At 53.4% G+C, this 25,579-nt stretch overlaps 1 protein-coding gene across 12 annotated transcripts in view; it reads right to left on the bottom strand.

The window, feature by feature from the left end:
* Nucleotides 1–25,579, bottom strand: part of PEMT (phosphatidylethanolamine N-methyltransferase) — an 89,614-nt gene that overhangs the window by 6,775 nt on the left and 57,260 nt on the right. For 6 of the 12 annotated variants that reach the window (XM_034646720.1, XM_034646727.1, XM_034646723.1 and 3 more), the window contains one exon: nt 10,375–10,490. The exons of 1 other annotated variant lie outside the window; for it this stretch is intronic. In XM_034646720.1, coding sequence (XP_034502611.1) covers nt 10,375–10,490 — 116 coding nt within the window. Of the gene's footprint in view, nt 1–10,374; nt 10,491–17,224; nt 18,028–20,624; nt 20,813–25,579 lie in introns of those variants that run through there. 5 more of the 12 variants (XM_034646726.1, XM_034646728.1, XM_034646724.1 and 2 more) reach the window with 2 other exon arrangements.

The following is a 25,579-nucleotide window of genomic DNA, read 5'->3' as shown; positions in this document are numbered from 1 at the left end:
GGGAACACGCGCAAAGGAAAGGATGTACGTGAGAGCAAGTGCATGGGTGTACCACTAACATGCACTCCCCACCCCCCCCCAATCGTAACACTCAGAAGAGACATGGAGCTCTCCTGTCTAGCCTGGGACAACTGCTTGCACTCACTCTGTACCAGGTACCTCTTAGCAGGGCAGCTCACTGTCTACCCACCCACCGGCACGGCCATCCGTCTGTCTAGCCTCTAACCACCCATCCACCCATCCACCCATCCATCAGTCTATCCTCTATTCATCCATCCACCCATCCATCCATCCAGCTGTCTATACTCCATCCATCCATCCAACCTTCCATCATCCACCCATCCATCCATCCAGCTGTCTATACTCCATCCATCCATCCATCCATCCACCTACCCACCCATTATTCTAACCCCTATGTATCCATCGTTCCACCCATCGTTCCATCCATCAATCTATCAATCTATTCACCCACCCACCCATCCATGCACCCATGCATCCCTCCAACAGCTATCCTGTGTCTATCCATCCATCCACCACAAAGCACCTCTGTTTACAAGGCTCTTTCAGGCACAAGTTCACCACCCTCACTCATCCATTCCACTGGCAAATTCAAATTGTAAAACCATCCTGATATAGAGCTAAAACCCACCTCCCCGCAACGTTCTTCTGCAACTACTTTCAGCTGTGGGAGAACAGAGGCTGCTTCTCCTCCCTCGAGTATCTCCCCGGCATGGGGCACACACCAGGCAGGAGGGGTTATAGCACATATCCATCAGCTGGAGCGAAAGCAGCCCCCCCATCCACAGCCTTACCCTCCGCCTGTGGGCAGAGGCCGGCATGGTGACCCGACCAGCTGTGAAACATATGTCAAGGCACAGCCGGCCACCGGTCATGCTGCCCACGCCCCCAGCTCTCCGCCCACCAATGCCCTCCCTCAGCCTTCCTGCTGCCTGGGCTCAGGGCCACCCTGCAGAGCCGGCCTGAGCTGCTGGCACGGGCTCAGGGTCACACACACCCTGCTGTCGTACGTGCTCACCACACCCCTGCCCCACCCCTCGCTGCCCTCACCTGACTTTCTGGTAAACCACCGGCCCCTGTGAGCCGGGCACACCTTCAACCGCGCAGACCCAGCACCCGGCCTAGGCACCCCCCCCTCTGCTGTCTGCAGGATGGTGTGGCCCTGGCAAGGCTCGCTGCCCCACCCAGAGCGGGGCTCACCTGCAGGCCCCTGGCTCCTTGGCAACCACTGACCACCCAGCAGAGAATGTCTATGTATCCGCGAAGAGGGGTGGGTGGGGATGGGGCTCAGGCCCCCGTGCTCTTGGAGACTAGGGTACCTGCCCCCTGCCCGGCTCTTGGGCTCTCCCTCAACACAGCGCTGGTATCCGCTCCTCCCTGCCTGGGCTGACCCCTGGCCCCCAAATCTAGGGAAATGAGCCACGGCGGGCACCCTCTGGCCAGCTCAGCATACCCGTCTGCCTCGAGTGCTCTGGGGGCCCTCAAGGCAGCCCACTGAAAGGGCTCCTGGCAGAAGAGCCGCATCGATGTTCAGACAGTCTTGGTTGCCCGGAGCCTTGGTTTCTGCCTCTGTATGACAGTGACGGTAACCCCTCGTCGCCCTGTGCAGAGCCGCAGCCGATGGCTGCACCCACTCTGGAAGCACGAAACGCGTCACGCTCTGCCCGTGGGGCTTGTGGACAGCGGGAAGTACAGAGATGTGAAGGCAGGGTGACACCGTGTGATGAAGCATGGCGTGCCACAGGACGGCCACACGGGACAGGGGGCCCAGAAGGCCACGGCCAGGCTTACACTGGGATCTAATGAGGACAGTCCCCAGGAGAAGGGCATGGGCAGGGAGACCATTCCAGAAAGAGGAACAGCCCCAGCAGAGGCTGGGGACAGAGCCCAGCACAGGGGCTGGGGGTGCAAGCAGCTCGAGGCAGAGACCTCGCCCTGGGGTCATTTGGCCCGTGCGCTCGGTGAGTGGGAAGTCACTGCCGCAGGGGCACAGAGTGGGAGAGCATCAGCGGTGGCAGCAGTGGGGCCAGTGCCCAGGGCCGGGGCGCCCAGCCCAGCCACACCCCCGACGGGCCCAGATACAGGGTTCCAGAGAACCCGGCCTCGGGGTCACGCTCCGCCAGAATTCACTCGCATCATCCAAGAAGCATGCAAGTCGCCTGACCCTGAGTGCGCACAGCACGGCGGCAGATGAAAATGGAAAGCTCTCCCTCTGACCTCTGGCGTGCTGGCCGGAAGCAGCTTCCCAGGGGGACGGCCTTGCACTTACAGCCATCTGGTTGGAAGCAGATGGAGATTCCTAAGAAAGGGCAGATCAGGGGCCAGCGATGAGGAGGAGAGGGCCCAGCAGTGGCCGGGGCGCAGCCCCAGACTGGACCCGGGCCTCCATCCACCTGTGCCTCCTTTTCTATTCCTTCACCTTTGGGAACAAGGAAGGGAGAGGCCCAAGGGGAAGCACTTTCCCAACTCCTTCAGCACCCACTCCCCACAAAGCACTATGCGGCCACTGTCTGGGGTCAGCAGAGAGAGCAGGCAAGGCCCCTCCTGGGGGTTCTGTTCAGACACCCTGTGCGCTGCCTGGACCCAGAGGCGTCAGGGTTCCTGGAATGGCAGGGCCTGGCCCCAATCAGGTGATCTGTGGTGTTCTTGCTCCTGCATTAAGCCAGGAAGGCACAGTCCATTCCCCACAGAAAATTAATGGAGGGATGAGTGGCTGTGAGCCACGCTCTCCGTAATAGAATGAAGTAACAGGAGGCAATTTCCTTTGGAAAGATTCTGCACTGGGGGTGGGAGAGGAGAGACGCATCCATTTGTCTCGGGTTCTATTTTTAAAACTGGGATTGAGCTTTCGGTCACCAATGTGACTTGAGGATGTCTGCGCTCTGCTCCCCTGAAATCCGGGAACCCACGGTGGAGGCGAGGAGAGGGTGTCCCAGTCCGCTGTGTCCCAGCCACATGCCAGGCAGCCGGCTCGGCCACACGTGGCTCCCACAGCCCTGCGAGAGGCCTGTTCCTGCGTCTGTGTGCAACGGACCGGCAGTGACAAACTTCACTCCTTCGAGGGCGTCCTCGCCAGTCGTCCAGGCGAATCTGAGTGGCATTGATTCACAGTCTACCTCTCAGGCTTAGGTTAGCACACACCTCATGGTTCCATACTACGCAAACTATCCATGAACGTGGGTCTCCGGGGGATTGACTTATTTTTTCCTAGTCTATATTAAAATAGACCTACGCGTCCTAAAACAGAACAAAACAAAAATGTAACCCCTACAAATTCATCCAACAATGAGAATTTAGGGCTCGGAGGCTGTAATTGAATGAACACATCACCTTTTCAAAGTGTTTCCAAAACCCATCACAGTCAAGAAAGGGTCCGTCTTATCTTGCGAATAAGGAAACAGGTGGGGTGGGGGTGGGCAGGGTCCTATGTTTGCCTTCCCAGCTGGAAGTCCTTGGCCCCCACTGGTCTGGCGGGGAAGACCCCCTCTACCTGGGCCCTGACCCCAATATCTGTTGACATACAGGGTTGTGTCCTCTCCACCCCCCACCCCCACCTACCTGAAATCCCACAGCCAGGCCCCTTTTGCCTCAGAGTAGCCTCACCCAGGTTGCCTGACCCCCTCCCCGGTCAGGCAGCCAGTTCTCCATCTGCGCCCACCTGTCCTGCCTGCACCTACGGGCTTCAGGCCTCTGCCTCCAAAGGTCCCGACACAGGCCCCGCCCACAGCTCACGGGCCCAAGCAGGATACACAGAACTCTAGGCAAGGAGGGGTAAAAGGTGCTTGAGGGGACCCCCTCATTTCCACATCAATCAGTTGCCCAATCTCCCAATCTCCAGATTCTAAGTCTGCATGGACCTCTGGCTGCTTCCTGGCTCTGGCCTCCACCTGCTTCCTACGCCAGCCTCCCCCTCCTGGAGCGCCTCCAGTCCAGATCCCACCTCTAACGGAGGCCCTTCCCTGAGACAAACCCCCAACGTCCACAGCACCTGCGGAGTTAAGGCTGACCCCACCCGTGCTTCCTGCCCCCTCCGCCTGGAACTCCCTTCCACCACAGGGCAGGCAGACCTCCACGGGGCTCCAGAGCGCAGGCCCGTAGAATCCCTCCCCCTGGGTGTGGGCTGCCCTGCGAGCACAGGTGAGGGCATTTCCAGATGTAATTACAGTTCAAGGAAAAAGAGATTTACGCTGGCCAGGTGGGGATGGGGTGGAGGAACCTTTCCAAGAGGGTCTGGAGGTCAGAGAGAAGTCAGAGGGACTTTCTCCCGCTGGCCCAGAAGAAGCCAAGCCCCACGCTGTGGGGAGGACCACATGCCTTGGAGCACTGCAGGCACTGGCCGCAGAGGGCCTGCAGCAACAAGGATCAGAGCCCTCCCACACTCCCCGAGCCTGGGGGAGCCCCCCCATTTTCTGGCGGGGCTCTCACTGCCCCTTCTGACAGCCCTCCTTGGCAGCGAACGGTCCCCATCCACCCCATTTGCGGGGCCCTGGCTTCATGCCTGGCAGACGCGCTGCCCAGCGGTCTCTTGACACCCCTGCTCAGGGCTCTGACAGGCCCGTGATCTGTAAAGAAGTTCTGGAATTAGACAAAAGGGGATGCACAACATTACAAGTGTTCTAAATGTCACTGACCTGTACACTCTAAAATGGCTAAACAGTGAATTTCCCGTTATGTGTATTTCACCACAAAAGAAAAAGAAAACACACCTCCAGGAATCAAATGAAGGCACGTGTGAGAAAGGGTGCTCGGGAAAATATGGGGGGGTGCATAGGGCTACAGGCAGGATTCTCACAAGCCTCTTCTGGAAGCCCCACGCACCTGCCATCACTCAATGCGGCAGAGGGAAGGACAAGTGGGAAAAGGCAGGGGAGGGGGGAAAGTGCCCGCTGATCGGGAAGGAGAGCAGAGCAAACAGTCCTACCCGCAATTATGTTCCCTCTCCTGGCAGAAACTTCCCGGGGTGGCCGGTCCAACCAGGAGAAAAGTCATGGGCTGGAAGGCAAACCCCGGGCCAGGCCAATGGTAATACCGAGGGGCCAGGGAGGAGGAAGAGCTGAGGAACTATGAGCTCTAAGAAGCTGGGCATGAGCGGACATCTTCCCAGGTCTCCCAGGGCACCAGACGCAAGAATGAGCCAGGGAGCTCTTTGCTGGTGTATGCAGGTCTGGAGCTGGGCTGCCAGGGGGCCTGTCCCCTTGGTCTCCTAGGAACCCACAGTGCTGGGCTGGGGGCAGGGAGGAAGGAGGCGTCCCCATCAGGGGCCCAGGGCCCTGGGGCCCTGGAGCGTTTTGCCTCCTGCTGGCATCCAAGCAGAGTGGTCCCTCCTTTACCCACTTCCTACTGGCTCCCGAGTGGAGCTGGAGGTCTGACCACGTCACCGCCCCATCCACGTTGCACGGCTGCTCAGCCTGGGATCCCCTGTGTGGTCACACACTCCGTGAGTAGCTGGTCAGTGAGCATGGATGACCGCCTCCTGGGAGAGGACCAGGATACTGAGAGAGCCCGAGTGACCTGCTCCAGGCCCGCGCATCGGGAGCAGAGCGGAGGCTGCCCAAGGCACCTGCCCCTTCCCCAGGCTGCTGTGACACGCACTCCGTCCCGGGGTCCCGGACGGCACCCGCCAGGTGGGCCTGCATATCCAAAGGCAGCAGTGGGACTTTCTCTTCACGGAGCGCAGGGGCGGGCAAACCACAGCCTGGGGCCAAATGTGGCCCAGCGGACTGTTCTTGTAAATTCCATTTTATTGGAACTCAAGCACGCGCATTTCTTCAGCGCTGATGTGCTGTCTCTGGGAGTCACAACGGAGATTATGTGGGCCTCAGAGTCAAAAATACTGACTTTCTGGCCCTTACAGAAAAAGACTGCTGACACCCGATATGGAAAATCATAAAATTATGCATCTGCGCGAGCTAGAAGGGACCTCAGCCACCAACTAGTCCAGGGGTTGACAAACTTTTTCTCAAAAGGCCGGAGAATAAATATTTTCAGCTTTGAAGGCTGAGAGGCAAAACCTGGCAGGTCGTGTAGGAGCTCACAGAACCATTTAAAATGCAACCATTTGTACAACTCAACAGCTACAAACCACCGACCTGCTGAGAAAATGAGCAAAGGACTTGAACAGACATTTCTCAAAGGGAGAGAGATGGCCAGTAAGCGCATGAAGAAGGAAGCGCTCAGGGGAACGCAAACCCGAACAGTTCACACCCTTAAGGACGGCCATCATCAAAAAATAATAACGTGAGCCTGGGGGGCTCCGTCAGGGGAGCGTCTGACTCTTGATTTCGGCTTAGGTCATGATCTCAGGGTTGTGAGATCGAGCCCCGCATCGGGCTCCGCGCTGAGCTTGGGATTCTCTCTCTCCCTCTCCGTCTGCCCCTGCACCCCCACCTCAAAAACAACAACAACAAAAAAGTAACAGCAAGCCCTGGAAGGATGTGGAGAAACGGGAGGCCTTGTGCACCGCGGATGGGAAGGTAAAGCGGCTGTGGGAGACAGTACGGCAGTTCCCCAAACAGTTAAAAGCAGAACTGTAGAAGGACGTTCTTTAAAAAAAAAAAAAAAAATTCAAAGTGCTTTTATTTTTTTCCCCGTTTCACTGAGATGTAATTGACATATAACTTCGTGTGAGTTTAAGGGCACGTGATGACCTGATGCGGAAACATGTTATAAAATGATCATCACGATAAGGTTGGTTACTGTGTATCACCTCCCACAGTCAACGCCTGTGTGTGTGTGTGTGTGTGTGTGTGTGTGTGTGTGTGTGTGTGTGGCGAGAATTTCTAAGATCTCCTCTCTTAGCAACTTCCAGGTGTACGAGGCGGTATTAACTACAGTCCCCACGCTGTGCATTAGATCCAGATCTTACTCACCTTCTAACTGCAAGTCTGTGCCCTCTGACCAACATCTCCCTGCTTCTTGCACCCCCACCCCCCTCCCAGACCCTGGCAACCGCAAATCTACTCTGTGTTTCTAGAAGTTGGATTTTTTTTACATCCCACATGTAAGTGGAATCATACAGGATTAGGCCCGGGTCTAGCTCACTTCACTTAGCATTATCGAGTACATTTTTTTTTTAAAGATTTATTTATTTATTAGACAGAGAGAGACAACCAGAGAGAGAGGGAACACAAGCAGGGGGAGTGGGAGAGGAAGAAGCAGGCTCACAGCGGAGGAGCCCGATGTGGGGCTCGATCCCAAACGCCAGGATCACGCCCTGAGCCGAAGGCAGACGCTTAACGACTGCGCCACCCAGGCGCCCCTATCGAGTAAATTCTGACACATGCTCCAACAGGGTTGAACCCCGACGACAGGATGCCAAACAAAATAAACCAGACACAAAAGAACAAATACCGCAGAATTCCACTTATATGAGGTTCTGGCATAGCTCAGAACACATAAAAAGACAGGTGGCTAGCAGGGGTTGGGCCTTGGGGGCACAGTTTGCCAACCCCTAACGAGCTCAACACCCAGCTGGGAGCAGAACAGAGAGGGGAAGGGATTCATTCATTCATTCATTCATTCATTCATTCATTCATTCATTCATTCCAAAGGGGGAGAATGTCTGCAGGCCCTGTGGGAAAAGGCTCCTTGGGGAAGAAAACAAAGGGAAAAGAATCCATTGAACTGGAAAGGCTGGGCTGCAGGCCAGGGTGCGGGCTGGGGAAGAAGGAATGAGGCGGGTGGTGTCTCCTGGCCAGCTGAGTTCTCAGAGTCATCGAGGGAGGGACCCCTAGGGGTGGCGGAGGAAGGCTAGCGCGCAGCACAGGCGGCCCAAATGTGCCCAGAAGCCAAGCCGGGATGTGGGCCTCTTAACCAGAGCAGACACGGGAGGCCTGGCCACCGCCCGCACAGCTTCTCCACTAGGAGGGCACCTTCCTCCACACCCCCATCCCTCCCTGTCCCTTCCCTCGGCTTCTGCACCCCTCCAAGCGGTTTCTCTCAGCCGCACGGTGAAGGAGTCTAGCTCAGGAACTCAGAGTAGCCCCCTGCAAACTGAAAAACCGACCTGGTACATGAATTCGCTGCCCTGACTCTGAGAGCCTCAAGGCGCCTCCGTTCCTACCGTATCCCAGGTGCGGCCTGACCCCACGGCCCGTGCCCCGCCCAGCCAGGGACACCGAGGGATCACTGGGGGTGCATGAGCAAGGGAAGGAGGCAGCCCCCCACTTCATAGGAGCCCTTCGGTCAGGGCCAAGAGTGGCAGGGTCCAGACACAAAAGGTTAAGAGAGTGGTGCATGCATGCCTGAGTCTGCGCGGTGACAGGACGAAGACAGACCTAGGTCTGTCTCTGAGCTAGCCTCCCCCACTTCTGCTAAGTGAGCCCCGCCCCATGCCCCCTCACAGAAGGGACAGAAGTGTGTACAGGGCTTAAGTCCAGACAGCCTCCCAGAGAAATGGGTAATGAGGTCCCCCATCCCTGGGGGGGGGAGGGCCATGCTGAGGGCCCACCTGTGCTGGCCCCCCCAGGAGGGGCTTCTCCTGCTGGGGAGCTGAGGACCCTGAGGCTGGGAGGCCACGGCAGGCCACAGTGGGCGACGGTGGGCAGGACAGGCACAGGCCCGTCCGGGCCAGCCCCTCCCCAGCATCCGGGGCAGCCACCGCCCAGCGAGAGAACGCAGCAGGATGGAAGGCCAGGTCTTACTGTAACCCTGGCACCGTGACCGCAGTCCGAGTGAGGCCCAGGGGACACAGGGACAGGGCCAAGGAGTGAGCCACTTGTTTCCATGTCTGGCGCACTCCTCAGCTTTCAGACTGCACTGGAGCCTCTGAGCTACCCTAGGACTTCTCTCCCCGGGGTCAGGAGTCAGCTGGGCTCCCAGTGCCGGCTCCGTCCACTCTGCATTTAGCCCAAGTGCTCACTGATCGCCTCTGAGCAATGTGCGGCGTCTGGCCCTGGCGATCAACTGGTTCACAGGACAGGCACAAGCCCGACCCCCTGGGGCTCACGGTCGGTGGACACGTGGGTCTTTCATTGTACCAACCAATGGCCTTGGGGCTCTGCAGGAGCTGGGCTGGAGCAGGGGTCACCCTGGGCTTCTGCATACACGGGGCAGTCAGGGGGGTTCTGGGAGGTGCCGCGGATGCCAAGGCCTAATGCAGGAGGAGAGGCCAGACACGACCAGAGGTGGGGCAGGGGCCCTGCCAGGGGCTTGGGAGGAGGTGACCCAGAGCCAACTGACACTGCTGGGGCTGTCACTGAGGAGACAACAGGCAGGCAGCCTGAAAGGCCAAGAAGCAAAGGCCAGGAGTCAAATGTCCGTGGGGGAGGCTGGCCTTGGCGGGGCCCCTCCTGACCACTCCCTCTCCTCACTCCCGGGAAGGCCAAGCCCGAGAGGTGGGAAGGCAGCAGGGGTGTATGGCGACGGTGTCCCCGACACAGAGAGGGAAGGCTGGCGCCCTGGCTCTCTCAGGGTGGGAGTGAGAACGGTCTAGTCAACACGCACGCCCCTGCCCTTGGCATCTACTGAGGCTGCTTCCACGTGCCGGGGCCCACAGGAGAACATGGGGACCAGCTGCTACTCGGCTCCCCGGTGATCACTCCCAGGTGGGGGCCGGGGCCACCAGAGCACCTCATCGATCATGACAAGCCAGGGATGGGGATTCGCCTGTGCCATGCCTCCGTTTTTTAAAGCAGCACGTGGGCCATGTTCAGTCCACGAGCTAGCATGCCACCCACAGTGGTTCCCATGGAACCGATGAGGTGGGACCCGAGGCTCAGGGATGGCCAGGCCGGGCTGGGCCACCTCTGACAGAGGTCTCCCTGCCCGTCCGCAGCCTGCAGCCTGCAAGGCGCAGAGCCTCCCATCCGAGCACGAGCGCTCGCCACCAGCCCAAGGGCAGTGCTCCGTCATCCAGGAGGAGTCCGCCTGCTTTCTCCTCTTTCTTGGCTGGCAGGAAGGTAACGTACCAAGTCCAGAGATGAGCTGAGCAGCTTGCTGGCAAAGCCCGAGCCTGGGTGAGGCCCAGTCCCCAAGTGTCCCCTGCCTTGTGCCCTGGCACTTCCTGGAGGGGACTCTGGCAGCAGCTTTGTCTGCATGCTTGAGACTGGGGACAGGAGCCTGGGGACCACCTGGCCTTGTTCACCCCGCTCCTCCATGCCTGCACCCCGGGCACATGGCACTGTCCCCTTCCTGGGGCCACGAGGACTCCTCTGCCGACAGGAGAGTGACGGCCCAGAGAGGGAAGGGGTGACTTGCCGTGGCACGAAGCCTTGGAGAGCGGAATTCCCCGGTGCAGACACAGTGCCCCCACATCTTGGTGGACCCCCTCACACGGCCGGCGCGGCCGCCCCTTCAGACGCCGTGGCTGCCCGCGGGGAACGCGGTCTGCATCGGGCCGGCCGCCGGGGTTCTTACCAGTGCGAGCGCAGGACATTCAGGAGCAAGATGGCGGCGCCCAGGGAGTAGCAGGCCAGGTAGGGCGAGCGGAAGGCCCTGCTCAGCTTGCGGGTTTTCTGTTCCCATCTCGCAACCTACACAGCGCGGAAGAGAGAAGAAGGTAACATAAGATGCTCGCTGGGGAGAATCGGGGGCGACGTGGCATGGGAGGCAGGTCCCCATGCCAAGCAGGGAGAGTTGCACGGAGCAGCTGCGTGCGGCTCTCGGCCCAGCCCCGCAGGGACTGCCGCACCTCTAGTCCTGTCCGGGTGGACCGCGTGGTCCTTCTGGAAGCCCACAACAAACCTATGGAGCGGCGGAACCCAGAAGACACGCCTGAGCCACAGAAGCTCCACCCAGCCTCTGGGCCTTACTGCAAAGCTGGCACCGGACGCGACTCCCGACGGCCATGCCGGACTGTGAGGGTACAGAGGAGAAGATGCTGGAAACAGGAGCTGCCAAGGGGGGAGCAGAGACCCAGGGTCTACATCCCGCCTTCAGGGTGCTCTCAACCCCGGGGAGGGGAAGGCCAAGAAGGGGCAACCTGCACACTCACCCCTGCTTCCCCAGTGCCCCCCCGCCCAGGCACAGACTTCCAAGTTTTTAATTTTGACCACAGGATCTTTATTTCAGTTTTTCACACTAACCTATCTAGACTCTTCATCCTTCAACAGCTCACAGTGGAGCACAGTGAACAGACGGCTCTGTTTGTCTCCACCAGCCCAGCTTCCTGACACGCACAAGCCGCCATGCTGGAGCCCCACTGCACCTGCTGGTGGAGGCCAGGCCGGGAGGTGGGGGGCGGCTCCCACTGCACCTGCTGGTGGAGGCCGGGCGGGAGGTGGGGCTCCCACTGCACCTGCTGGTGGAGGCCGGGGGTGGGGGGGCAAATACACAGCCAGTGGTGCTGGAGGGGAGGCAGCTGGGAGTCAAGGTGGCCACTCTCTGGTCCTGTGAGCAGGTCACCCACCTGGGCCCTGAACATGAATAGATGTGTGTGTGTAATATATGGAGGGTCTTGAAGGCCCCAGCGGCCCTCTGTGGTCCCGGAATTATTGCAGGGGGCTACTGGGGCTGGTATCTATCTGCCTTACGGCCTCAGCCACGATTCTGCCTGCTGCCCAGCTCCACTTCCCCAATGAACCTGCCTTTCCCGGAACTTCATCAGTGAGAGAGAGACTAGCGGCTCCAGGTCTATCGGTGATTTGGCCCAAGGCCACCGACTCTCTGACTCTCTCCCTGGAGGAAATGGCTCTGAGCCTGTCCTCAGATTTCCTGGGCAGTAGAGGGCTGGGCAGAGAGGGTACAGGCTGGCATTTACGGGAAGGAAGGACGAGAGTGCGGTGGCTCCCGGGTCTTCCCCTCAGTTGCGATCTGCTGTTGATACCGCCTCTCAGTTCTCCCGGAAGGTAAACAAGCCCTTTGTCCGGCTCCAGGCAGGCAGCCCGCTGACCCCATGGGAAGCTCAGGCCTCACTCAGAAAGGGAGGGTTCAGCGTTCAAAGGGCTCCAAGCGCTCCACCCCGTGGCCTGCAGGTGGCTCGGTGGGAGGCAGGGCCACAGACTGCACGCTTCTCGTGGCCAATTCAAGGTTTTCGAAACACATTGAGGGATAAAATTCAAAGGGTTTTTTCGCTGTGCAGCCATCATCAGGGTCTAATTCCAGAACACTTCCATCACCCCACACCGGAACCCTGTACCCGTCCTCTGTCCCTCTGTCTCCCCCTCTCCAGCCGCTGGCTACCTCTAACCTACTTTCTGTGTCTACGGATTTCCCTCTTCCAGAAGAGGTTTAAACAGGACCTCAGGACCATCTGGGGCTGGCTTCTTTCACGTGGCATAGTTTTTAAAGTTCAGCACATTGTCGCATGTGACTTTATGACCGAATGACAGCCCAGCGTGTGCAGAGATCACATTCTGTTGACCCACTCAGCAGGTGATGGGCATCCGGGTTATTTCTGTGCTTTGTCCACTATGGGTTACGCTGCTGTGAACGCCTGTGTCTACGCTTGTGCGGACACGGGTTTGCACTTCCCTTGGGTGTAAATCCAGGAGTGGAATTACTGGGTCATAGGGTAAATCTATTCTTCACCTATGGAGGAACTTCCAGACTGTTCTCCACAGTGGCTGCCCCATTTTCCACGCCCGCCAGCAGTGTGTAAGGGTTCCGATTTCTCCACATGCTTGCCAACACTCGGTATTTTCCATTAAAAAAAAAAACCATGAAGCTATAGCCATTCTAGTAGGTGTCAAGTGGCAAATCAGCTCATCGGAATCCCCACAAACTAACGGATGACAGGAAACATCTTTTCACGCAGCTACCGGCCACTTGTAGGTCTTCTTGGGAGAAGAGTCTGTTCGAGTCCTTTGCCATTCTTTCTGTTAGGTTGACGTTCTTTTTGTTAATAAGCCATACGCACTCTATATATTCCGGATACTAGATCTTTGTCAGATATCCGAGTCACAAAGATTTTTCTCCCCCTCTCTAGATAGTCTTCACTTTCTTTCTACTGTCCGTTCATGCACAAAAGCCTTTTATGTGGCTGAACCACTCTGTTTGCCTTGTAGGATTCAACCCAACTCAACCAACCAACCGTGGGCAGGAGGCGAAAAAAGTCGGTAAACCAGCAGGCCTGCCCTCAGGGAGCTCAGAGCCTACCAAGACAAGACACGGAGTAGGTTTTCCATCTGTACACCTGATCCTAAATCCGGAGGGTGTCTGGGGTGGTCAGACTTCCGGTGAGATTATGTGGCTGCACAAGTTTCCTTCCAAAGGTCCCCAGGAAGACATGGTCACCCTCCAAAGCCGTCGACCAAGGGGTACAGACCAAACAGTAAAGAGAAGTCCTTTCAGAGTGGCCAGTGGGGTCACACAGCCAGAAAGAAGATCAACGGATTGACCCTTTCGGCTCCTGACCCAGTGCTCCCTCTGTCCAGGGAAGGCCCCTCTTTCCACCCTTCCAACGAGCCAGCTGTTTTTCAAATAAACTCTCTTTAGCAGACCCTGTTCCTTGAATGTGATTTTAAGATACAGCTTGAAAGATCATTGATTTATTTCCCCTCCCAGTTGATGGGATAATGCTTTCAAAAGGACGCTGAAATCGGTTAGACCGTCCCAGCAGGCCCAGTCTGGAAAGCGTAGAGGGGGAATCACTGGGAAGCACTAGACGCCGGACCCAGACCTGCCCGGTGTACCATCCATGCTTGAGGAGGCCAGTTTCTCTCTCTGGAGCTGCTTATCCAGCTGTAAAATGAGGCGGACATGGGAGCAGGTAGCATTCTGTGCTTCTGATGATGGCTCTGCCTCTCAGAAACCCGCCCCCCCACTTCTGGAACGCAGAGACACAATGTGTCCCATCGTGCAAAGGGACAATTGTCATTGACTATATGCTGAACAAAAGGAGCCAGATACAAAGGAGTACCTTCTGCCTCATTCCATCTACATGAAGTTCTGGCCCAGGCAGGACCCACTAGAGTGACAGAAGTCGGAGCCGCGGCTGCTGGGGTGGGGGCTGGGGGCTGTGTCAGGGAGGGGAGCTGACTAGGAGAGGAGCATGCGAGGACGTTGTGGAGAAGGAAATGCTCTGTACCTCGATGGCAGCGGTGGTTACACGGGCAGATACCTCGGTCGGACTCAAACTGTACACTTGACGTGTGTGCCTTATCGTATATGTAGACTGCACCGCAATAAAGCTGAGTTTTAAATCCAATCCTTGTTATACCTGAGCTCTAGGGACAGATGAGAATGGCTGCCAATGTCATGTCCCTGGCAGACTCTTCCACGCACAACACCCCGGAGTCCTGAGTCCCTCCCCTAAAGGAGGGGCCTTCCCCCCACGTCCGTGGGGCTGACTGATGTGTCCAAGGATACACGCCAGACCCCAGCCCAGACCCCACACTCTTCCGCAGCCACAGTGCAGTCCTGGGAGGCCACGAAGGGGGCCCATGCTCCAGCCTTTGGGGACCAGTCTGCCACCACCGACCCCCCAGCTGGCCCCCCACACCCCTGTCCTCTCACCTGGGGAACAGGGAGGGGGGGTGACAAATGTACTTTCTGAGTAATCTAATAACAAAAGGTGGCAGAGCCCGAGACCAGGCTGTGTGGGAAAGAGGAAACAAGGAATCCTATGAATAACTACCATCTATCTGACTTTCGGTCAGCCTGTATTAGATTGGGCTGTTATTTCAAGGCAATCAATAAATCAGCAGCCAGCGGCCTTGCTGAGTCCAAGGCTAATTTTCCTCCCTGCCTGGCAGCCCCACCTTCCCTTCCTCAGGCGCCCAGCTGCACACTTCATCCAATTAAGGGGCCGGAAGCAGGCCGTGGAGCTCGCCCGCAGGGGGCTGGACGCCAGGGCCCAAGCGTTGGGATGACGCAGGTCACTGTCCCGGGGGCTGCACGGGCGTAGGGGCGGGAGGCAGAATGACCAAACACCCCACTGTCTCCACTCCTGGCTTTGCCTGTCTTCTAGATTCCTGCAATCCCCAGGATGGGAGATGGGCATTCCCAACCCTCCCCCACCCCGTGCTGACTTCCACTCTCCCCAAGGGCGCCACGTCAATCCAGGGCCCCCAGGGAAATCTGAATTGCTCATCAACAACAAATACGTTTTAGTAGAAGTTGTCCCAAACGTTGCATTTGTCGTTTACCCAAAACCCACATTGAACCGGGGCTCTGTATTTTCGTTTGCCGCATTTGGCAACCCTGCCTCTGCCATGCCCCCGACCAAGGTCACCAGGCTCAGCTCTGTAATGCGGAGGCCTCTTCTTCCAAAATGTTGATTCATTTATTTTCTTTCTTTCTTTCTTTCTTTCTTTCTTTCTTTCTTTCTTTCTTTCTTTCTTTCTTTTTTTCTTTCTTTCTCTTTCTTTCCTTTTCTTTCTTTCTTTCTTTCTTTCTTTCTTTCTTTCTTTCTTTCTTTCTTCAAACCTCTCCCGTGGGCTCTGCGCGGGGGCAGAAGAGACAGGCTGTAGGCTGCTGGAGCAGGAATGGGCTGGGATGGCCACCCAGGGACACAAGTCACAATCCCTGACTGCCAGCACCCGGCGGTGCGGCTGGAGGCAAATCACTTCGTTGTGTCCCCCTCAACTGACTGAGCTGTAAAATTCGAAAAATAAGGCAGTAAATCCCTTTTCCACATCCCGGTATGGGGTTAAGACCACAGCAGGTATGGACGAAAACACGCTGGCCCTACAGCCTCGTCTGGGTGGAAGAGAACGTCTCTCCCTTGGCTCCCTGGAGCCCAGAGCAGGCTCTGAATTTTCCTTACTTCTGGGTCCCACCTGATCACGTTGATGGTGCCGGGTCTGACCCTAAAGGAGGCGGCTCCAAAGTCTGTCCCCAGAGGAAGTACCCACAGCTCCCAACAGGGTGTATACTTCTTTCTGGCACTTTCCAGAGCTCTGTTCTCGGTATCCCATGGACTGCATGCTTTTGCTCAGACAGAGGTCGTAACTGGGAGCCCAAACAACGCTTTGGTCAAACTCATGGCACTTGAAAAATATTAGACTCAACAATTCAACATTGAGAGTTTTCACATGAAAACCCTGGCAGCCAGTTTGAGGGGGGAAATCTGGACAACGAGGCCACAGTGGGCCCGCCACCCTACATGGCAGTCCATGGCTACGAGCCCACCTCCTGGCAGACAGGTCAGGGGCAAGGGTCTCCATCAGAGCCGGCTGCACACGTGTGAGCCCAGGGCTCCTGACAGCCGGGGGGAGGGGGTGTGTGTGAGCAGAGTTAAACAAGGTGCATGCCAGGACTGCTCACATAGCCTCCAGCAAGCACACCAGAGTGACTTCAAACCCCAGGCCCCCAGCATGCAAGCCCCGCACGCTGCGGGCCCGAGCTGGGCGGCCCCACCAGCTGCAAAGGGAACCCTCATCAGCGTCCACAGGGAAGGACAAATGTGCCTTCAGCAAGTCCCCAAAACAGCCGGGAACCACAGCATCACGCAGCAGCATGTCCCTGCCACTCAGACCCAAGGCCTGCTGGGGTTAAGGCCCAGGGACCAGAGGCGCAAGTATGTACCTAGTAACGTCGGTGACTCTCGATCTGGAAAGCCTTGGAAACCACCAAGGTCGTTGCCAGGCTCAGCAGGCCTGAGAGCAATGAGCTCCAGGGGCCCAGGCTTGAATCCTGGCCCCCAGTCTTTACACTGTGTGCCCTTGAGCCACTTCCTCGGCTTGAAATATGAGTAACACCTAGCACAGAGAGTTGTGAAATTATATGAGAGCTACACGATGTGCTGAGCCCAGGGCCGGAGAAGAATAAGGGTATCCTTGGGAGATCCTTATCCTTACTCAGGGATGCTGGCAAGCCGGTGGCACCTGTTAGAACCAGGGAGAGCCAGGACTTGCCAAGCATCTTGGGACTGTCTGAGTAGCTCACTGGGAACACAGTGAGTGTGGGTGACCACAACTGAGAAGATGGGAGGCAGGTGGCTGTGGCCACAAGTGATAGAGACACGGATATCGGGGATGTCTTTTCAACAGACCACGGAAAGTCTTCAGCTCTGGAAGGCTATGAGAAATATCCTTCCACTCAATCTACCCACCTATCCACAGATCCAACCACCTACGTGCCCATCCATCCACCGTCCACACACCCATCCATCCATCCACCCACCCATCTACCCATCCACCCACCCATCTATCCATCCACCCACCCACCCACCCACCCACATCTATCCAACCATCTACCCATCCACCCATTCACCCACCATCCATCCACCCATCCATCCACCAACCCACCCCAGACCCACCCATCCATCCACTCACCCATTCATCCACCCATCCACCCACCTCCCTACCCACCTATCCATCCACTCATTCACCATTCACCAAACCATCTACCTATTCATCCAACATTTACTGGGGCATCTACTATAGGCCAGATATTGTGTTAGCCAGTAGAATGTTTTGAAAAGAAAATGGGGAGAAAACCATACAAAGTCGTTCATAACAATGGTGCTTATTTTGGTGTAAAATGTGTAATGTAACGAAAATAATCAAAGCCAAGGATGCCTCAGTCACGGAAAGCACCAGCAGCAGCCCCTCCCTCGGGGTGTCCACAAGACAAAAGCAAGGGCCGGGGAGGAGACGATCGGAGTCCATGCAGGGGCCTCAAGAGCCGTCTCTCCAACTTGATGAGGACCTTTTCTGGACACACACTCCTCTTTGCCTCTCAAATTTCCTACATGTCCTCAGAAAGAGGGTCACCAAGGGTGGATTTGTGAAATACCCCATTTGAAATGAGACAGAGGCTTTCTCACGTTCACTAAATGCCTAACTGCTGGACATCCACCCTGGTGGCCGGCAGGACAGTACACTGGGGAAGAGCACCAGGTTCTGGGTTCCAGCTCAAGCTAGGGCAGATCACGTGCCTCTCTCTGCCTCAGTTTCCTGACCTGTACAATGGAGCTAATAATACACTATCTCGTGGCACTGCTGTGAGGATGAAGTGAGTTCATGCACACAAATGCTCAGAGCTCACGTCCGGAGTGTGGCAAACTTTCTGATGGTAGCGATGCTGTTCGTCTTCGTTCTGGTGTGGACGAGCAGGTGGGAGTTGAAAGGCACAGAGAAGGCCAGGGCAATGCAGGTGGAGAAAATCTGTTGCGGACCAGCGTCCCTGGGAGAGGACACACAGACCCTGTGTCACACTGGGCACCAGGCCCACTCACCTGGCGGTCCTCTGTGCCCCGGCGAGCTGTCAATGCTCACCGAGGCTCCTCCCCTCACTCTGTGCAAGCTCTGCTGGAGAAACCCATCAGAGCCCGACTGCAGCCACGGGATCTCTGACAGCCAGAGTCAGACCCCAGCATCTAGTCTAACCTCCCCACCTGTGGACCTGAGGCCCACTGCAGGGCTCAGGGAACGTCCCAGAGCTGAAGCAAAGGACAAAGGACACTTTATAACTCTGGCTGAGAAGGAGCCAGAGTTTCCATGAGCTTTTCCAAGGGCTTCACAGGCCCCAGAGTGAGAACCACCAATATAGCGCCTCTTATCCTTCCATTTAGATTACGTGGCCCACTTCCCTGCCCAGACACACACGCGTGCCTCTGATACCTTCGGCCTTCTTGCTGGCACCTCGAGCTCCTCTTGCCTGCAACTGGGCCCCACCAGCACCCCCCGATTCTACCCATTACCCATCCCCTGTGTCCTAGATCGTCCCAGCCACAACCAGAACCTTCTCGCTCCTCTGAGCTCCTGTCCCACACTCACTGACAAGTTCTGGACCTGGCTTCACCATTTACATGGCATCCCACCTCTCCCCGTACTTAGCATTGTGTCCAGCAGAGAAACAGGATCTCGGAGAACACTGGGTTTCACGAATGAATGAAGGCTCGAATGCACAGAAGAAAGCACGGAGGCCTCCAACTCAGCATAACCAATGAGGAGCTTCTCTGACCTTCTCTCCTCTGCTTCTGCCTGCCTTACAGGGAGACTCAGTGGGGCCCACCCAGGTGGTTCCATTCAGAAGTGAGCAAGGGCTTGCAGGGGCCAGGAGGGGCAGGGAGACACTGACTGGGAGTTGGGGAGCTGCACGAAGAGGGGAGGGGTCCAAAGGCCCTGGAGGAAGGCAAGGTGTATGTCTCAGCTCAGCTGGCTAGGCTGCCCTCCCCCAGGGAGTGTGCAGGCTGGCTCACACCTGCCCTTCTCTGACACCCAGCTCTGCCCCGTCCTTCAGGTGCGTACAGCCCTGGCTCCTTTGTGAGGCCTGTCCTGATCTGCCCTGATCTGCCCTCTCAGTCCTCGGCAGCCTGAGTCTGGTCCAGCTACCCTTCCATGACACAGAACCAGCCGCACAAGGCCGTATCCAATGGCTTCCATAGCTCCATGCCCCTTCGGTGCTGTCCACAACCTCACTCCGTCATTCCCTGCTCATCGGACACTTCCTACCAGTTTGTTGAGTGAAAAAAATCAATGTCAAGATACATCCAAGATATCCCCCTTGCAAGGAACTAACATCTGGACTTGATTGCCTGGGAGAGGGTCCCCAAGTCATACTTTGGAAGCCAGGGCACAAAGCGTTTTGTTAACATGACACCAGCTGCCACCGCCAGGCAGCCTGCAAGATTCCAGGCCAGCGGCATGAGCTCACGTCGCACTCAAGGGTTCCAGGGTGCACAGAGAGTCTCCTGCCTGCACTTGGCGTTCCTGCTTCTTCAGCTGCCTTGAGCCCAGCAACCCCCCATTTGCAATGGCCATAGAGAGGAGATAGGGAGCAGGCCACATTCTCACTGTTTCCCGATGCAGGGCAGGAGAAAGAACCATAGGGAACGAGTCCCAGTAGATGTCAGGAACAGAGGCTCTGGGGATGATGATATCCTTTAACCTGGGGAACCCACCCCAGCGTCCATTAGCTGGGGACAGGCGGAATAAACCATGCTACAACCAACCCCCCCACCCCCGCTGGGAGAATGGCCCAGAGGGAAAGGAAGAAAGAAGATTTCTACCTATTGCTGTGGTGTGAGTTCCAGAATATGCCATTAGGTGAAAAAAAGGCAGGTGCAGGAGAACACATGCCCTACCTGTTGTGTAAAAAAGGGTGTTACAAACGCTTATGATTTCAAAAGCGGAAGAAATAACAGAAGGAGAGACCAAAAACTAATAAAAACTATTACCTGTAGGCGAGGAGTGGAGCAGCGGGAGGGAAGAGATGCCAGATGTTTACGAATGACTTTTGGTTGATAATGTTAACTGCGAGACCACTTCATGTTTTATAAAAACACTGAAAATCACTAAAAACCCAAAAACCAAATAAAGGAACTTAACTATATATGAAATTGTTTTCAAGTAATTTTAAACATAGTATTTTGACCAATCTTCCCTCATCCAATAATACAGCCTAAGGATAAACAAAAACAAGACAAAAAAGCAAACCTAGAAAGAAATTCTAAACTGCATCCCGTAAGCATATTGTTAGTAATAATACAGCTATTATTATTTTGACGATATATAAAGGGCGTTAATGTATTTAGGAGAGAAGAGATACAAAAATAAAATCTTTAAAGTTAAGCAAAAACTGGAGCGCCTGGGTGGCTCAGTCAGTTAAGCATCTGACTCCTGATTTCAACTCAGGTCATAATCTCAGGGTTGTGAGATCAAGCCCCACATTGGGCTCTGAGCTGGGTGTGGATGGAGTCTTCTTAAGATTCTCTGTCTCCCTCTGCCCCACCCATCCTCCCCTCTTAAAAAAATGTAAAAAATAAGTAAATATAATAAAGTGAAGCCAAAACTTTCAGAATGGAAATATCAGTATGAACTTATTTACTTCTTTCTAAAAAATTCATTTTTCCTAGCCTGATCCACAAAAGAGGCCTCTCCAGTTGCAATGAGCATCTCTAGTACCTCAAGTGTCATTTCCAACTAAAAGTCTCCAGAGCTCCTTGGTTCAAAGGTCAATTCCAGGTCTAGAATAGGAAACATACAAGACGTTGAATCTGGGACGAGAAGCTGTCAAAGATGCGTGTGGAAATGTCAGAACACTGACGAAAACTTCAAGTGTCCCCAGCTGGCTAAAAAGGGGTGAGCAACAAAAACAAGGACAGCAAATTGAACTATGTCAAATATATGCACATACACAAAAATAGCATACATACATACACACACAAGTCATCAATCTCTTTGGAGGTTGCTAGGATACTGACACAGTATTCTGAAGATTGGTTTTTAAAAGGGGAAAAATTAAGCATTCATCCTGCTATTGCTAAATGAACTGGATCTCAGAGTAACCAAATCACTGAGGAGGAAAAGCGCCTATTTACAGAAGAATCACAGCTAATAAATGCAAGAAGAGTGACAGAAGGAAAACAGCACCATTTTGCAACTCCAAAATGAGATAAAGATCTAGGCCATGTGCATCAGTGACCAAAACCATCAGGGAATAGGTGGGGAACTTGACAATGGAGGGCCAGGCTGACCTCCAGAATCCACCGGCCAATTGCTGTCACTCAAAGTGGGACTTCCTGACATGGTGCAACAGGAAGCTTAGGGTGCAACAGGAAGCTTAGGGTTCAACAGCAGGGGACTGCCACTCAGGGCAAATAGTCAAATATTAGCAATTTCATGTATTTCAACTGAACATGCATCACAATCTATGAATATTCTCTGTATCTATCAGCTTACAGGAAATATAGCAGAACAGAGGAATATGTTAAAAAGTATCATAAAGGTATAATCACCCAAACCCAATTTGATGACTCAGTTTCTTGAATAAATGAATGACATGGAAAGAAGGGATGGGACACTACTCTGATTAAAAGGGACTTAAGAATGCAACCAAATGCAACATATCTCTTATTTGGGTCACGATTCAAACACACCAATTGTAAAAAGATACTTTTGAGACCATCAGGGACAAATGAACACAGACTGAGTGTTAAACATGGGCTGTCCTTTCCACTTCCAGTCAAGATGGATGGAGTTTAGCCTCTCACCTGAAACAACCAAAAACAAATATACAAGAGTTGTCCAGACACTGGACATGAAGGAATGAAGGACACTGATTTAAACTTAACCACATCAATAATCACACTAAATGTTAATGGCCTAAACATCACAATTAAAAAACAGGTTGTCGGGTTAAAAAAAAAAAAAAGCAAGATCTAATTATATGCTGGCTCCAAAGAAACATACTTTACTTATAAGGATACAGATAGGTTAAAAGTAAAAGGATGGTACAAGAGACAACAGGCTAACAGGGGTCAAAAGAAAGCTGGAGCGCTGTATTAGTTTCAAGTGTACAATACAGGGGCTCAACAATTCTGTACATTACTCAGTGTCCGTTGCAATTGTTAATTGTACTGGAATTTTAAAAATAAATAAATAAATATTTTTTTAAAAAGGAAGCTGGCATATTATATTCATATCAGACAAAGTAAGTTTCAGGGCAAACATTGTTGCCAGGATAAAGGAGATTTCTTCAGAATGAACCAAGTGGACATAACAATTCTAAGCATCCATGCACCCAGTATCAGAGCTTACATGAAGTAAAAACTGATAAAACTGCAAGAAGAAATAGATAAGCCTTCAATTACACTCAGGTATTTCAATACCTTTCTCTCAATATTGACAGAACAAGTAAAGATAGAGATTTGAATATTATCAAGCAACTCAACCAATTTTATAAAATACGTCCTTCACCCAGCAACAGCAGAAAACACCTCAGTTTCAAGTGCACATAAGATAGACCATATTCTGGAAAATAAAACAACTCACAGTAAGTTCAAGAGAATTCAAATTATACAAAGTATATTCTATGACTACAGTGGAATTAGAAATTAATTACAGAAATATCTCTGAAAAGAAATCCCCAAACATTTGGAAACTAAGTAACACATTTCCAAAAAACCACTTGGGAAAAATAAGAAATCAAAAGTGAAATTAGAAAGATTTTTAATTGAATGAAAATGAAAACCCAGCATATCAAAACTTGTGGGGCTACAGCTGCATGTGGGGCAAATTTATAGCACTGAACACCTCTGTTAGAAAAGAGAGGGGGCAACGCCTGGGTGGCTCAGTCAATTAAGCACCTGACTCTTGATCTCAGCTCAGGTCATGATCTCAGGGTTGTGAGATCAAGCCCCATGCCAGGCTCCCCGCTCAGAGAGGAGTCTGCTTGAGATTCTCTCCCTCTCCCTCTTCTCCTCCCTCTCTCTCTCTCAAATAAATAAATCTTAAAAAGAGAGAGAGAGAGAAGAAAGTTCTGAAATCATTGGTTTCTCAACCACCTTAAGAAACTAGAACAGGAGAGAAAATGGAGCCCATGTCAGTAGAAGTTTGCAGTGGAAATCAATGAAATCGAAATTAGAAAAACACTAGAGACAAGTCAATGAAACCAAGCACTGGTTCCCTGGGAAGAGGAATAAAACGTCACTCCAGACCGATCAAGAAAAAAAAAAAAAAAAGACACAGATTCTCAATATCAACAACGACGGAGATGATATCACTACAGAGAATGCAGAAAATGTTAAAAGGGAAATAAGAGAACATGTGAACAGCTTTACGCCAATAAGTTTGACAGCTTAGAAGAAAATGTACATATCCTTGCAAGACAAAAATTACCAATGCTCACTCAAGGGAAGAAGCACATAACCTGACTAGCCCCATATCCAACAAAACATCATAAAGTATAGCTGAAAACGTTCACACGACAAACCAGGCCCGGACAGCTTCCCTGGAGACTTCTACCAAACATTTAAGGAAGAAATAATGCCAATTATGCAGACTCTTCTCCCAAACTGAAAAGGAGAGAACACTTCTCGATTCATTTCAATGAGGCCAGCATTCCCTGATGCCAAAATCAAAGACATCACAAGAAAACTAGGGACAAATATCCCTTCTGAACAGAGATACAAAAATTCTAGACAAAATTTAGTAAATTAGCAAATAGAATCTCGTGACAGATTGAAAGAATAAGTACATCATGTCCAAGTGGGGTTTATCCCAGGAATGAAAAGTTGATTTAACAGTTGAAAACCAATCAATGGGGGCGCCTGGGTGGCACAGCGGTTAAGCGTCTGCCTTCGGCTCAGGGTGTGATCCCGGCATTATAGGATCGAGCCCCACATTAGGCTCTTCCGCTATAAGCCTGCTTTTTCCTCTCCCACTCCCCCTGCATGTGTTCCCTCTCTCGCTGGCTGTCTCTATCTCTGTCGAATAAATAAATAAAATCTTAAAAAAAAAAAAAAAGAAAAAGAAAACCAATCAATGGGGGTGGGGCGCCTGGGTGGCTCAGTCGGTTAAGCGTCTGCCTTTGGCTCAGGTCATGATCCCGGGGACCTCGGATGGAGCCCCGCATCGGGGGGTCCCTGCTCAGCGGGGAGTCTGCTTCTCCCTCTGCCTCTGCTCCTCCTCCCCCCTTGTGCTCTCTCTCTCTCAAACACATAAATTTTTTAAAAGGAAGAAAACCAATCAGTGGAATTCACCATACAAACAAAATATATAAGAAAAACATGACGACCACCTTAACAGATACAAAAAAGCATTTGACAAAATCCAACATACATTCCTTTTTTTTTTTTTAAGATTTTATTTATTTATTTGACAGAGATAGAGACAGCCAGCGAGAGAGGGAACACAAGCAGGGGGAGTGGGAGAGGAAGAAGCAGGCTCATAGCGGAAGAGCCTGATGTGGGGCTCGATCCCATAACGCCGGGATCACACCCTGAGCCGAAGGCAGACGCTTAACCGCTGTGCCACCCAGGCACCCCCCAACATACATTCCTGACAAGAACACAGAACACCAGGGACAAGAGAACTTTCTCGTACTGACGAAGAGCATCTGCAAAAAGCCTGCCGCTGACACCACGCTCAAAGCCTTTCCCCTCAGATCAGGAACAAGACGGCGGTCTGCTTTCCCCACCTGCTCAGCGCTGTGTGGACGGTTCTAGCCTGTGCCATCAGATCAGGAAAGGAAATTTCAAAATCAGAAAGGAAGGAGTAAAACACCCTTCCCGGCGGACCCATGATCACCCGTGTGGAAAATCTGATGGGATCTACAAATAGTTGCAAGATTGGCAGACAGAATGTGGTAAGGCGCTGCTGTGAGAATTTAGGGCATAAATGAATGGAGAGACATACCGTGGCCACGGGTCCAGAGGCTCAGTATTATTAAGATGTCAAATCTCTCGATTGGTCTGCACATTCAATGCTACCCCCTGCCCCCAAATCCCAATAGCCCTCTTATTGCAAACTGACAGCCTGACTCTAAATCATATAGAAATGCAAGGGCCTAGAACAGGCAAAACAACTCCAAAAAAGGATAAACTTGGACTAATATGATCAGATTTCCAGCTGTATTCTAAGGCAACAGTAACCAAGACAGCCCGGTGCTAGTGGTAAGGACGGACAAATAAATCCCTGGAACAGAACAGAGAGTCCAGAAATAAACCCACGCATAGATCGACTGATTTGTGACCGAGGGCAAAGGCAAGTCAGCAGAAAAAGGAAAGTTTGTCAAGTGGCACTGGAGGTCACATTTGAGAGTGAACTTCAACCCATAACTCAGATCATATATAAAAATGACCTCAAAATGGATTATAAATCTAAACATACAACCGAAAGCTGTAACACGTTTAGAGGAAAACGTACTAGAAAATTTTATGATCTCAAGTTTTGCTATCATTTCTTAGATACCACATGAAAAGAGTGATTCAGGGGCGCCTGGGTGGCACAGC

This window comes from Ailuropoda melanoleuca, chromosome 17 (genome assembly GCF_002007445.2).
Source record: "Ailuropoda melanoleuca isolate Jingjing chromosome 17, ASM200744v2, whole genome shotgun sequence".
NCBI classification, from domain to species: Eukaryota; Metazoa; Chordata; class Mammalia; order Carnivora; family Ursidae; genus Ailuropoda; species Ailuropoda melanoleuca.
Note: the sequence above shows the minus strand (reverse complement) of the source record. Positions and strands in the feature narration are given on the sequence as shown.